This window comes from Hetaerina americana, unplaced genomic scaffold (genome assembly GCF_022747635.1).
Source record: "Hetaerina americana unplaced genomic scaffold, ioHetAmer1.1.p SCAF_6, whole genome shotgun sequence".
Lineage (NCBI taxonomy): Eukaryota > Metazoa > Arthropoda > Insecta > Odonata > Calopterygidae > Hetaerina > Hetaerina americana.
Genome location: NW_027287205.1, coordinates 22,380,692 through 22,395,568, shown reverse-complemented (window position 1 = coordinate 22,395,568; position 14,877 = coordinate 22,380,692). Strand labels below are relative to the sequence as shown.

At 32.6% G+C, this 14,877-nt stretch overlaps 1 protein-coding gene across 1 annotated transcript in view; it reads right to left on the bottom strand.

The window, feature by feature from the left end:
- Positions 1-568: 568 nt before the first annotated feature.
- LOC139695278 (zinc finger protein 345-like) overlaps positions 569-14,877 on the bottom strand; it is a 97,630-nt gene continuing 83,321 nt past the window's right edge. The window contains exons 12-14 of the mRNA XM_071593974.1: positions 13,551-13,718; positions 7,372-7,539; positions 569-892 (exon numbers count right to left, since the gene is read on the bottom strand). Coding sequence (XP_071450075.1) covers positions 569-892; positions 7,372-7,539; positions 13,551-13,718 — 660 coding nt within the window. The remainder of the gene's footprint in view (positions 893-7,371; positions 7,540-13,550; positions 13,719-14,877) is intronic.

Genomic DNA, 14,877 nt, shown 5'->3' with positions numbered 1-14,877 from the left:
TAATGCTACAAAGAAGGGGGATATCTGATTATTAGTCAAAGAGGACCACAGTAAATGTTAATGGAAGCTCAATTTAATGAGCTGCCTTAGGAATACTCTCTCTTGACAGCAAAACTGAGATTTCTTCCAAGCCCAGAATTTTTGAGAAACTTCTTCATTAATATCACATACCAGCAGTAGTAACCAATTTCATTAGCACAAAATCACATCACAACTTCATGGAGCCTCCTGTCAAGCCAACTGTACTGTGTTTTGCCAGGGCAAATACCAAACAATGTCTCCACAGTAAACCTATTTATCATAGTTTGTATAAAAAAAATCACTAATATTGCACTAGTCTCCTTTCTGACAATTCTTCTCTTTCAGTAAAAAAAAATCATTCCATGGGCTACACGGGGAAAAAATCCCCAACTTACTCATGCATATATGGCTGAGCCACCATGCACCTGCCTAATGGTTGGTGTGGCACACTACCACTTGGAGCTGTCCTCATCCAGGCAACCGGCACGGGCGGCCCGGGACAATGGCACGCAATTAAGGGCAAAAAGGCGTGGCCGCCCGCCGGAGCCTAACCAGTATGAAGGGGTTTGTCTGGGGGTCGGGAGCATCCAGGGAAAGCCACCTGACCCACCTCACACTTGTACAGCTCCAGGGCTCCTGCAGTGCTTGGTGGCTCTCCCCCTGGGCCCCCACCTGCCTCCGGTGGACCACCCACAGGGGTCCCGCCCCCTCCTGATGGCCCACCAGCCCCCCCACTCACTGGCGTGTTGCCCCCATGCACCCCCTTGTGCCTTTTAAGTGCAAAGCGGTCCGAGAAACCCACGTCGCACACATCGCAGCGGTGTGGTTTCTCGCCTGTGTGGACCTTCTTGTGGTTCTTCAGGTGAGTCCCCTGCAAAAATGATGAAAGAGAGAGAGGGGGGAGGGTAAAGGTGAGAAACTGGAAGCACTCAATTGAGAAGGGAATTGCTCAATACATATGACAAAAAACTGTACGCAATTTAGCTAGGGTGCCCACATTTTGAGTCATACTTTGAAGGGGCACGGGGACGTGCAGTGTCATACTTTAGCCCCTAAATGTTACACCAACAACAAAATAACAGGTCAGTTATTGTCATGAAGAAGGGATGATAATAGGTAAATGCTAAGTTAATTGTATTCAAATAAATTTGAAAAATTATCTTAGAATAAATGGGTTTTTTCTGGATAAAATTTGGCAAGGGAAGGGGATCAAGTTGGCTAAACATGCTAAATAATACATGAGCAACCCCTAACATGCCATAAACACAAAGGAAACTTCCACATATTAACTGATAAGATCACTAAATTTAATTATACACACCAGCTAATACGAATAATGACAAGGAATACTCAAGGTAAAATCTTCATTGGTTGAACATTACCCAAAAATATCCAGTTCAAAACGTCTGCTAACTTGAAATGGAACTGGTGATGACAAGTGAAAAATTATCAATATCCTATTGAATAAAACTCAGAAAATAGATAAGGTATAACTATGCACGAAGAACCTAAATAATGACTAGCATCTTCATTTTATGTATTATTTATATTCTACTATCACAGAAAGTTGCTGTCCTCTAGAATAATGTCCTTATTATTCAGCATTGCTTCATCAATGCATTATGAAATTTAAGTATCAAATGAAATTCCCATTATTCAGTAATTCCCGGCCAACTTCCTTTGTTTAATTTAGAGTCATATTTTTCCATAAATCATTTTTGTTTGTAAATTCAATAAACTTCATAATAAGTTTATCTGTTATAGAGGACTTCCATCACCCCTCAAGGAATTCCTGAGGCCAACCTTCTAACAGCAAGTTTATGAATACAGATTGTCCAAATTTTTTTTAAGGGTATCTACCGGTCAAGGTAGGTTTTTGGATGGACACAACTACCAAACAAACATTTTATTATTCCTAACAAAACAAAAAATCCATCATCCTACTCTATATCAGGTCCCTCTTCATCTCCGAGTACTTTCTTCCTCCCTTATTGTCCAAATATGACTCTAAATTAAATTACTCTAAAATTACTTCCACCAATGAAATCCATTTCGGTAATGTTTATAAAACATGCTGGTCATTAAAAAACTTCAAAAAACTATTAACCAAGCTTTAAAAAACTAATTTTGAATTTCCACTAAATATTTGCATGGCTAAGATTACACTGGTCAACTATTATGATGTAGTTATTTATTCATATGGAGTGCAATTAGTTAGTTTAAGACATTGGGAAAAAAATATTTCCACTACGAAACATGTACCTATAAACTTATTTAGCATCAGCAATATATGATGCACTAAGAAAGAAAAGTTGCAAATGTAAACATTTCCATAATATAATTAGTTAATAACGGCACAGTACAATATTTAAAAAAAAGTGATCATCATTATCAAAATCCCTCGGCAACTGTATTTCAAATAAATGACTGCCAAAATTGTAGTTTAAGGGAAACATTTGGGTTTATAACTTTAATCTAAAAGGGCCGAGTACCAAGTGATTCTTTAATTGATGTGTATTACAATTATACACACAATTTAACTATTTCCCAGGAGACAATTTTTATTTTTTAAGGATGGTATGGATATTTATTCCATAATTTGTCAGCTCAGAATCCACGCAAAAGTAGGCTTACTTTATTTAAAACTAAATTTGGGAGGCCACCACAGTTTGCGTTTGAGTGCCTTCATTCTTCTGGGCTTTCAGAATAAAATTTTAATAATATGCATCTTTCTTCTAATCTTTTGACCTATCTAGCATTCATAACCTAAATGCATTAAAATTTATTACTGATGACTACATTAAAAGACTTTCAATGATCCAACAGTAAAAATGCAGGTAATGTTAATGAATGATAATGGATTTGTTCCAAATTGTACGAATTTAAAAGAAAAATTTTGATACTAGCACTGATATTTACTCCAAATTACTTATTTAAACCAAATATACAGTTCACATTCTGGAGTTTACTAGTCGATGCTGTATTTTGTGCATTTTCTGACATGTTGCATAAACTTTGTAAAGGGTATTGAATGACTTTAAAACTCTTGACTTTCCTTAGATTCCAACCTTAAAAAAATTCAGACACGTCTAATAAGGTCACAAATTTGGAAAGATTTTGAGCAAAGGATTTGCGCAAAAAATCACTTTCATGTTAGACCACAGTTATCAACTCAAAGGTTGGTTTGACAGGAGGGTAGAGTTCACCTAATACTAAGCTTAACTGCATTTGAAATTTACACATCAGGGCATGGGGGTCAGTTCCTTTCTCTGTGCCACCTGCAGCTTTTCAAGACGACCTGTCACCAAAACAATTACTCACCTCTGGCACAACTGAAAGTGCCCAGAGGCATCACCAGGAATTGAACTAGGGTCCTTCAGTCAGTAGCCCAGTACCCACTGGACTATCAAATCCACATTTTGAATGCACAATTAAAAAATGTCAACTTAAAAAAATAATTCATTAAAAAGAGATCATTTATTGAAATAACAAAACCATGCCACATCCTGCTCTGGAATATAAAGGAATTCAGAAATAAAAGTCATTGCTTTGTGCTTTTGTCAATGAAGAGAACATTTTAAGCAGTATAATGCATTGATATTTTCTCGAGTGTTCTTTCAATTACTCAAGGAACCTAAACCAATTTGAAGACTTAAGGCGCACTCAAAATTTTACAAAATCCAATCACTTGTCCATTTAATAACATATTTTTCTTAATATGTACTAGTAATAAGAAACTAAATAAATGAATAATATTTTACATATTTACTCAATTCCAAAAGCAATAATCATTTTGGTTTTATATTGATAAATTAAAAAGTAAGCATTGCTTTTAAACTTCCACTTTTTCCTCAAAACAATGTGGTACTAAACTTTTCAAGCAATATACACACATTTACTTCAAAATAGACATAAAAACCAAATTTTAAAATGAATGATGAACTCCATTTTTACAGGATTAGCATGATAAAGACAACTATACCAACTTGATAAAATTTGTCCCAAAATGAAATAAAGAAAGTAAAAAAATTAAAATCAAGAAATGAAACTAATGGTAAGCAAAATAATAATTCATTTTAGGTGTCTCTCACTCCAGAATTAGTGTTCTTATTTCCAAACACATACATTTCTGTGAATTTCTTGAGAAAGAAATTCATAGAAAAAATAATTAATAGTAACTCTTGCCTATATTTACACATGCACAAATTTAAAGCTTTACATTATAACTTGAAGTTACAACACGTATATTGACTAAGAAATAATCATACCACAATATTTAAAGAAAATGCCAACTAGTGTTGCATTTGTAAAGAAATATTTCAAAAGTGTTTGGACCGAATTATATGCCCTTATTGATATTTCCAGGATTTCATTTTTAAGAACTCATCAAAAAAGAAAGAACATAAGGTGTATGCTGAGTAGCCAACTTTTTAGTAATAATTATTGGCCATAACTATCAACAGTTTTAATTTTTTACCTTACACATTAAATAACCATGTATCTAACATCTTGCTCCAATCCAAACAAGGAGATTTTACATTTATTTTTAGTTGTCTCAGACACAACATGGCTGGAAAATTGAAGATCTGTTGAAAATATTACCTTAATACTTCTCCACAGTTTTCAAATCTTAGTAATTATTTATATTTAGTTTTAACTCCATGTAAAAAGGAAATAAAAAACAATATAACAACTTGCAATGTGTAATTATTGAACAAGTATGAACCCAATCCTAGCAAAATTAGAAAAATACATAGACAATTTAGTTCCTATTTACATTTACCAAATATTCATATAATGTTTTAAATATTATACAATGAATACATTTTACATTTTTTATGCAAAAACAGGAGTAAACACAAAAAGTAAGAATTCACACAAGAACAAACATCAACTTGTAAGTTGCTTTTATATAACAATTGCAAAATAAAAATTTCAGATTTTTTTTACCAATTCACCAAAGTCTAAATAAGCAATATCTAAAACAAATAGATAAACACTACCACCAATCATATTTTAATACATATCGACTACTTTCATTAAGCCCAGCTAATTTTTATGATGCTAACTCTTTTAACTACAACCATTTAAGGTTACAAATCCATTGGCAATATTTCAGCATTCCCTCAAATTTTTCTATAGAGAATATTATTTCAAATAAGTAGAAACTAATATTAAGAAACTGTCAATCAACTGTTAACAACTAAATCACTCATGTACCCAGTAAAGATATTAATGGAATGGCCAGATCAATAATATTCCAATGATAGAATGAAGGAATCCTGTAAAATAACAGAACATTCAAGTGCAGAGGTGGTAATTAATGTGCTCACCTTGTAGTCAATAACCAAAAATAAATGTGAAACTCTCAGAGAGATATGCATTCATTCTCACTATGAATGAAACCCAAATCCCCCAATTTCCCACAGAATGCTATAACCAGTAAAGCAACCAAAAAGCCCCCTCTGTTATTGTTAACTCCAATGGATTATTTAATTTTTCAAAGAAAAAATGAAACATTGGTACTTATACTGGTTGGAGCACTAAGCTGAAGTGGGTGATCTGAATTTAAATCCCATGAAAGAGTAATTATTTTTATCCTGATAAAATTCTTGCAGGTATGTATAAATCTTCATGTGACAGCAATAAAGTTACGGTCCTCAATTTACTTCAGTATTTCAGATCAACAAGAGCATTAGTTAAAAAAATGCAAATTCAAATATGAAAAATATTAAACCCAAGACACTGTGCATGGCTCATATTTATTACTATTTGCTAGATTATGGGCATGTCAGCCACATAAAAAACATTATAAACACTTCAATCTTAAAGGTGAGCCAGTAATACAACTGTACTCAAATGGCATTCAACAGATAAATCATATTCACATTTATTCTGTCATACATCATCAATTGCTCATTACATAAATTGGTCATAATAGGATCTTACGGTGATCCAAAATATAAAAAAATGTACTCATTCATGGAAACAAAAAAAACAATATATTCAACACTTGAAAACCATCCATTATCACAAGGAAATTGTAATTGAAGGCAAAAGCAAAATGTACATGTTAGCCAACATAAAATAATGACAAAAAATCCATCCCAAAAAGCTGTCACAAGGGAGAGAGCTGCAGTATTCTTGATAATGAAGCTAACCAACATTCCGGCATACCAAGGTTTTACACTAGCAGAAGCCAAAATGGAAGAAAACACAATAAGAGGAAGCAAAAGGAATATTATAAGCAAAGAATGAATGGTTACGCACAGAGGTGACTACAGTATTAGCAACATCAAGATATTTAAAAACATTTAAGCATTAAAATCCACTTATTATGGTAGATGAGCCTACTCGTCAACGCTATGATATTCTAAACCTCAGGATTCCTATACACATAAAATGTGGATAGCATTTCACATACTTGAAACTCTTTGAGTCATTACATCAGTTAAAGAAAATAAACTACGACTATTACAGTAATAATGAGTAGTTTTGAGTTAAGTTTGGAAATTAAAAATAGACTTGAGTATTTTGGTGCTTCAATGACTGATTTACTTGGCCTCATTAGACTATTAGCATTTTGTAGATGGACAAAATTTTTGTCATTTCTAAAGAGATCCCTGAAGCAGTATTAAAATAAAATTTAGAATAGCATTTAAAGAATGTTGCTTTCTATTATCTTAAAATTATAGTTTCCTCGTGACACTGGCTAATAGATGAAAACTGATATTAAAAATTGTATCACCAAAACGTTTTAACAAATCACAAGCCCAAATAGATGAGTACCTTTGATTATTCACCTATTCTCTGTAATGTAATTTTTCTATGGCTAAGGCAACAATGGCGCATGAGAAACAAACAACTGACATTGATTCTTGGATAAACGGAATACCTTCCATTACATCTATTTATTCACGATTATTTACGCACCCATAACTGGCAAAATTATTTCAAACCATACTGTGAAATGCTCCCCAATATCAAATATATATATACATAGGACTAAGCAAAGAAGTGAACCTGGAATGGCAGACAAAATTAAGAGCCTATGGTAGGAATGAGAATCTCTGATGCCTTACAGCAAGCCATTTCTCTGTTATGCTTTAAAAGACGCACCAAAAAAAACCCACAGAGAATTTGCGCATGCTATCTACAAGTGAATCTGCTCTACAAATGGCCTCAATGTCAAAAACCACCCATTGTTTTCAGGCATGTGCACTAAAAAGGAAAGATATCTAAAGACTTAGCAACGCATTTGCAAGGGTTATTTAAAGAGGTTTGATAGTGGGTGTGCGTGCAAGCGACTTGTCTGTCCGTCCGTCTGTCCGCCCATCCCTCGGGCCTCACCTGTGAAAACGCCGAGCCGCAGATGTCGCAGCGGTACGGCTTTTCCCCGGTGTGCACCCGACGGTGGTTCCAAAGGGTCGAGTGCCGTGAGAACATCTTGTTGCAAACGCCGCAAGCATACGGCCGTTCTCCCGTGTGGATGCGCTCATGGTTCTTGAGCTGAGGGCCCTGGGGTGAGTTTGGCATAAGGGTTACGGCCCGAACCAAGTGGCAGGGAAGAAGGCGACAGAGGTTGGGGTGGACACTCAAAACACTTTCTCAACAACTCATCAAGCACGCACACCCATACCAAATTACCTCTTTTTTCTGAACAATGAAACACTCCTTCAAAAGTGATTTCTCCGGTTATTATTAAAGGATCTTAATGCTCTTAGCCTAAACGTAATAGAAGAGTATTCTTCCACTTGCCAATTTTTCAGTAAGAAAGGTGCCATCTTGAAAGGATAGATTTCTCAACTCTTTCATCAGTTCCACTCTGGTTAAAGTTGGTATTTAAAGAGAGTACAGAACTAAATAACTACATTTCTCACTTCTTTGAGAGACATTATTATACGTTAAAGAATGTAAAATCTGATCGTTTTCAACCGTTTTCTTTTTGAGTTCAGAATGAACTATAACAGAAGAAATATACTTGAAGTAATTAGATATGTTGCCAATCTAGGAAATCAAAAAATAACCTCACTATGCTCCAACTTTTAATGATACTTGCTTTATGCTTCCGGAGATATTTAGTCGTAAACGATTGAGCCCATTGCATTAAACAACATATCACAGGTTTCCTGGAAGACAAGTTCATAGGAATACAGAATTCAGGTGAAACCTAGCATATTTAAGAGGAGTAAGTTTCTAACACAAAAGGATAATTCACCTCTGGTCTATTTTAATATTAAAAAAAAAATATCATTTTGGGAAATAAACCCAAATGTCTCTGATAAAACAACTCACCAAAGTTATTCATGAAACTAGTGAACATGAAGCATGGCAGCTGTACTGCATTGGAATATATTTTTCTGAAAAGCCTTTTTTATACGAGATAATTTTGTTATTTTCTTTTCCCTTTTCAAATGACCTGGGAGACTAAAAAAGGGGGACAAATTCAAAGAACCTTTTCAGTTGACTTAATTTAATATGGTTTATTTAGCAAATACCATTTTAAGCCAAAGACTCATAAGTTATTATTAACATAAAAAAATGGACCTTGAAGTTACGTAATACCAATTAGCAATGATTAATATGTGCACTAATATTAGATACACGAGTATGTCGATCTGAGCACGATAAAATTCATAATGGCAGGATATATCTCAACTTCTAAAATCAAACATAATAAAGGTGCATCAACTCAGGCATTTAGGAAGTACAGACTACTACTAATTTCATTATTTTGTCTTCATTAAAAACATTATTCACCTGACAAGTTAAGGCATGCAACAAAGTAATGATTTTATTCCCTTTGCATACAATATATAACAAAATATTTTCAATGCAACAATTTCAGAGTGTAAAAATCAATTTCTTACGCTCTGAAATTGTTGCATTGGAATTCACATACACGGATGACTCAGGTAAAAGTTACTGTTGCGGCATCTACCGCAGTTTCTTTGGAAAATATTTTCAGTTTAAATCTACATTATCTCTGAAAAATTTAAGTTTATCTAGAGAATTAACTGAAGAATCCTTCTTTAACTCATCAAGTACATTGAAATATCAAATATTTACACTTGAAAGCATAACACAGGAAGGAACAACATACTCTTCCACAGAATTTTTATTGGTGCAATTGGTATTGGTGTTATGGCACTATTAAATACACCAATTAACCAATAAATAATGCAATGAAAAAGAATGTTTTCTTTCTGATGTTACAGATACATATACAACTTCTGAGAAGAGAAGTCTGAAATCATTAAGTTTATAATTATAGCTCACACATAATAAGATCAATTACTTCAAGATTAAGTAGCTTAATGAACAATGGCAATGAAAAATATATAGGTAACTACCTAATCAAGTCATACAAGTGGTAATTAAATGCAATACTTATACATTGCATTGATAGATGGAACTATTTTAAATGTATAATTTTTAATAGTTTTATAATTCTTCAAGCTTCTGCACAACTAATGACGGATCATAACATGCAAATGTCAACTGTGGAAACAACAGCGCATTAAGCTCAATATTTTTAGAAAAATGATTTCACTTCTTTTCTGAATTTGATTTTGTTAAAGGGGACCAAGAATTAAAGATCATTAAATACAAGAACAACTTTTTCAAGTTGTGTCACCCATTTAAAAGGAATATAAATAGTGATCATAGATCACCAGTACGATTACCTAGACACAAAATGGGCCTTAGAAGTCAAGAAAAAACCCTATCATATTATGATCATTCTACTTAAAAAAATGAACCCACACAAGTGACTGCAAGGGAAAACAATGACTACATTCCTAATCTAAAGCCAGTTTTCACGGTTTTAACCCTTAAGAACCAAAGACTCAGATGACTGAAAACAATTTCAACATTTTCTTATGGTACCCACTATATTAAAGAATTAGCATGACAATTGAAAATTCACCTTTTGGTTTTCACAATGAAAACCAAATTGTGAATGCGAAACCAAAATGTGAAAAATTTGAAATGGTAACTAAACCCCCCTGCTTGTTCTCACTATGGAAACAAACCATCAATTTACAGCAAATTAACTTAGTACATCACTACAAAGGAACTAAAGTTCCATAATATAGATAACAAAACCAATTGAATGGTAAAATAAAGAGTCCATATTAAAGTGTGAATACCGAAAAACAATTTAAATACTATACGCATAATTACATTGTCTATGGTGCCCTAAAAATGTACCACAGCCCTTTCATATCCTTCCACATATAATATTCTTTCTTTGTTTAAACATAACTTTTGCAACTAAATCGAAATATGTGCTCTAGAAATAATGAAATTATGTAATTTTTTAATATCATCAAAACACTAGGTCTAAAAAAAGCCCAATCAAAAAAGGAGGTAAAATTTTCGTTACAAATGGATAACAAAACTTAAAAATGCTTCAAAAAGATTTACTGAGGATTTGACACAAGACAACGGGATGCATGGAATTTAAGTGAAGACAACATTATGGCATTTAAAAAAATGCTCAAGTAAAATACCCATTTAAAAAATTTAATTACACTTTATATAAAAAGACTAATCTATATGAGAATAAGAAGATTGAATGAGTATTTTTCTCAACATAAAATTTAACTGTTAACTCAGTAAATCAATGTATCGTAACAGATGGACATTGAAATGTTTTCAGCAAATTCATTAAGGAAATTCATGTGACATGCACGAAGAAGAATCATGAAAAAAGATTGCGCAATTTGCAGAACCATTTTCTCAATGAAGATTGTTCTTGTGTGTTCAACATTAATAAATTTGCTACTAATCACATTTGATCTAATAAACAGTTTGCAAATTTTCACTCAATAATCGTGCAAATTAAATCAAAACTTGGTTAAATCTTTGTGCATTGATTGAAACAACTGAAAACATGAGTCAATATTTGCCAATCCAGGAAGGTAGTAAAATATGGATAAAAACTAATCACAAGAGATCATTAGTCATAAGAGAATATAAAAAAATCAATAATATCTGCAAAGTATACAGGATGAGTTACGTATAAGCAAAGAGGCAAGCAGATCCTAAAGGGCACATTAAAGATGATCTAGAATGGAAATGTTTCATTAATGAGATTACTATGTTCCATCTCCATTTTGCTTCGTACCACTGCCTGACATAGTCATTCTTAATTTGAGACATTCAACTTCTGTCTAAGAGAAAACCTATCACATCTAACACAATTAAATAATTAATATTTACTCTGCTAATGGCCACTTGTATGATTCTAATCTTTCTGGGTCATTTAAACCTTCCCTGGCTGAACCAAGCCCACTGAATGCATCAAATAGCTGCCTACATATCCGCTCCCTCGTCCATTGCCTATTGGTCCCTTACCTCTCTTTCCCTCACCCCTCCCCCCACACATGTCCTCTCCACTCCTCCCCGAGAACACCATTCTGATGACAACGGTCGAGCCGTCGAAACGTCAAAACTACATATGTGACTGTCCTTTCTTTGTGTTGCTATGTTTTAAAAATCTACACCTGTGTTTTTATTTATGTATACATATGTATATATATATATATTTATATTTACATATATATATATGAAATGTATACATATGTATATATATGTATATTTATATATACATATATATATATGAAATGTATACATATGTATATATATGTATATTTATATATACATATATATATATATATATATATATATATATATATATATATATATATATATATATATATATATTTATATATATATATATTTATATATACATATATATATATATATATACACATATATATACATAACATAAGAACACACAAAAAGATCACTCACACGTTATTGCTTGATCATTTCGACAGAATTCAGCTCTGTCTTCATCAGAAGAAACAGAAGTAATTACTTCATTGCTACATTACTTCTATTTCTTCCAATGAAGATGGAGCTGAATTCCATCGAAATGATCAAGAAATAACGTGCGAGTGATCTTTTTATGTGTCCTTATATTGTTTGTTGTTGTCAAAGTTTGTTATTCAACACTTCCATGTTACTTCAACGAAATCATCTATGTAAATATATATATGTGTGTGTATGTATCTATATATATATATATATATATATATATATATATATATATATATATATATATATATATATATAGGAAGGATTTTCTTTTGGCTGGCATAATGAGAACAAAATATTTTCTATTCCTTACAAAATAACTGAAAGGCTTGAGCATTGCAAAGATTGTTAATGCCACATAAAAAATGTACTGTGAAGGTCCGGCCCAACATTTTTGTAAAATAATAGGTTCTAACTATTTTTACACTAAGAATTTTCTAAAATTAAATTATCCTATTTTGTGTGAAAAATGTACAAATGCAATTTGAATACACATTTGTTCTAAATGAAGTTACAGTAATAAGAATATCTTATATCACTTTGACACGAGGTGAACAAAATTCAATATTCTTATTTTATGATTGTCATGATTCTAATAAATTATTCCACTGTGTTATGCCATCAACAAACATCCATCAAGAACCTTAAAACATCTGAATTTAGCCAGAACCAAAATAAAAATTATACATGACACACATCTTTAACATTATGGCCAAAGCCTGAATTGGCCAGTAACTTCAGTAAACATTGGTGTCTAATTCTATATTCTCACTTGTGAGTTATTTTAAGTCTCTAAGTCTAAACGTCCTATAGTTTCTTATATGCAAGGTACAATAATAATATCAGCTCTATGATTTTGGTATGCAAAATTCTTTACAGAAATACTCGGAATTAAAATCATTAACAGTAGTTTTGGGAAACTGGTATTTACAGTCTATGGAAATATGGACTAAGTGCATGCTCACCTATTGCTTATAATGCGCAGAAAATTTTCTATCAACACAATTGTAACCCAATGTTTGTTAAATGATGAATTTCCATTGCAGTAAATCACATTTTTAAATAATATAAGTTTCCTTATTTTGTAAATTAGTCAGACTGAGAAGAGTCCAGAAAACCGAGAGCCTAATGATGTCAGTCTAATATTTTAAATATCACTCCTACTACTCAACGTAGAACAGTAAAAATCCTGAACCCATGGTAAAAAGGAGCATCTCTGAATGTACAAATATTCATTTGAAACCAATTATTAACCTCTATCAAGATGCTATAAAATATTTGTTAACACTATCGAATTTAACTGCCTATGAAAACCCATTTCATATGCACTTAGTTTTTTGGAATTTCCACATTACATTATACAAAACATTCAAATAATATTTACACAAAACACTATTTTATGCACATGATCAGGAACAAAGTTTTATTTTGTGAACAAGGTTTATTATAATAAGGTTTTATTTCATACCACGCATTTATTGATTTATTTCGTACAGGTGCCAATAAAATAATGTCTCTCAAATTATCTTCAATACCTTTACATCCTATCTATAAACACTTGACAGTGAGATTTCTGCAACACGTTTTAAAGAAAAGATGGGGTTTGAGATTGCATATTGGAAGCCCTTTTAAAGGAGTCTCACCTGGGAGAAAGCCATGCCGCAGACATCACACCGGTACGGCTTCTCCCCGGTGTGCACCCGACGATGGTTCCACAGGGTTGACTGCCGTGAGAACATCTTGTTGCAAACGCCACATGCATATGGCTTCTCGCCAGTGTGGATGCGCTGGTGATTCTTCAACTGGGGGCCCTTTGTGTTGCCACATAAGCCCACATACACACACATAAATGCAACGCATTGCAAGAATAATATTTCCCTGTTCTACCCACCAAAGAGTTAACCTTCATGTACAGTAAAACATGATTGAGGCAGAATGGTAATGCCATAAACCTGCACTACATAGAATATAGCAATTGAATAAATTTTTCTTCAATTTTTCAAAAAACACCTCTCATAGTTCAGTGGAATTCCAATACACCTTTAATGGTTTATTATCAGGTTTCCCTTTTTGCTGCTATTATCAATAATAATGAATTAAATTTATGCCTACGTTTAATGGGGACACATACATGTATTATACATGGCCTCCCTTACAGGTTAACAACTATTTTAAACATAAATTAAGTGGAAAACCTGATTAAACCACATCAACATTCTAATACTTTTGTTGTTCTACCTGGAGTAGGTTTTACTGTACTTCGGCAATAAACTTAAGGTAACATTATTAAGAGATTTTACAATTTTGGGCTGTTTTTACAACCCCCAAACCATGCTTTTACAGGTTTACTTTATTCTAAAAAATTACCAGATATTAAAGAATAGGATAAGGCAAGCAAGGTTTTCAAGCTGCCATGAAGATGGACATAAATAAAAATAAATAGTGAATATATTTAATTTTCAATCAGAACATAAGTACTTACAACAGCAAGATTGAAAATTAAGATATTTCCATGTGTGAAAGCTTTAACTTCCATCAAACCTGAAATAATGAATTTTCCTTCGACTGCTATCAATATGTTCAACTCCATGAATTCATGCAAGCAATACACAATAACTCAATGAATTTTATGGAAATTCATTTTTAGTGGCTCACTGGCTGAAGACTAAAGCTATATGGGACTTAATTTACTTCCTCAAACATTTGCAGAAATCTGTACTACTTAGTATTTAGCACGATAAAAATTAGAGATATATATTGAATAAATAATGGTAATTTATAATTAATTTATGTATTTAAACCTTAACTTTTCCAACTACTAAGACAATAATGGAAGGTCATTACCATGTAAATCATCAGAGAATATAGCAAATGATATTAAATTGTAATTCACAACTAGATCAAAGCTACTAGATGCCTACTTTTTAAGATTATCTACCATTAATATCTTTAACATTGTCTGGGTGTAAA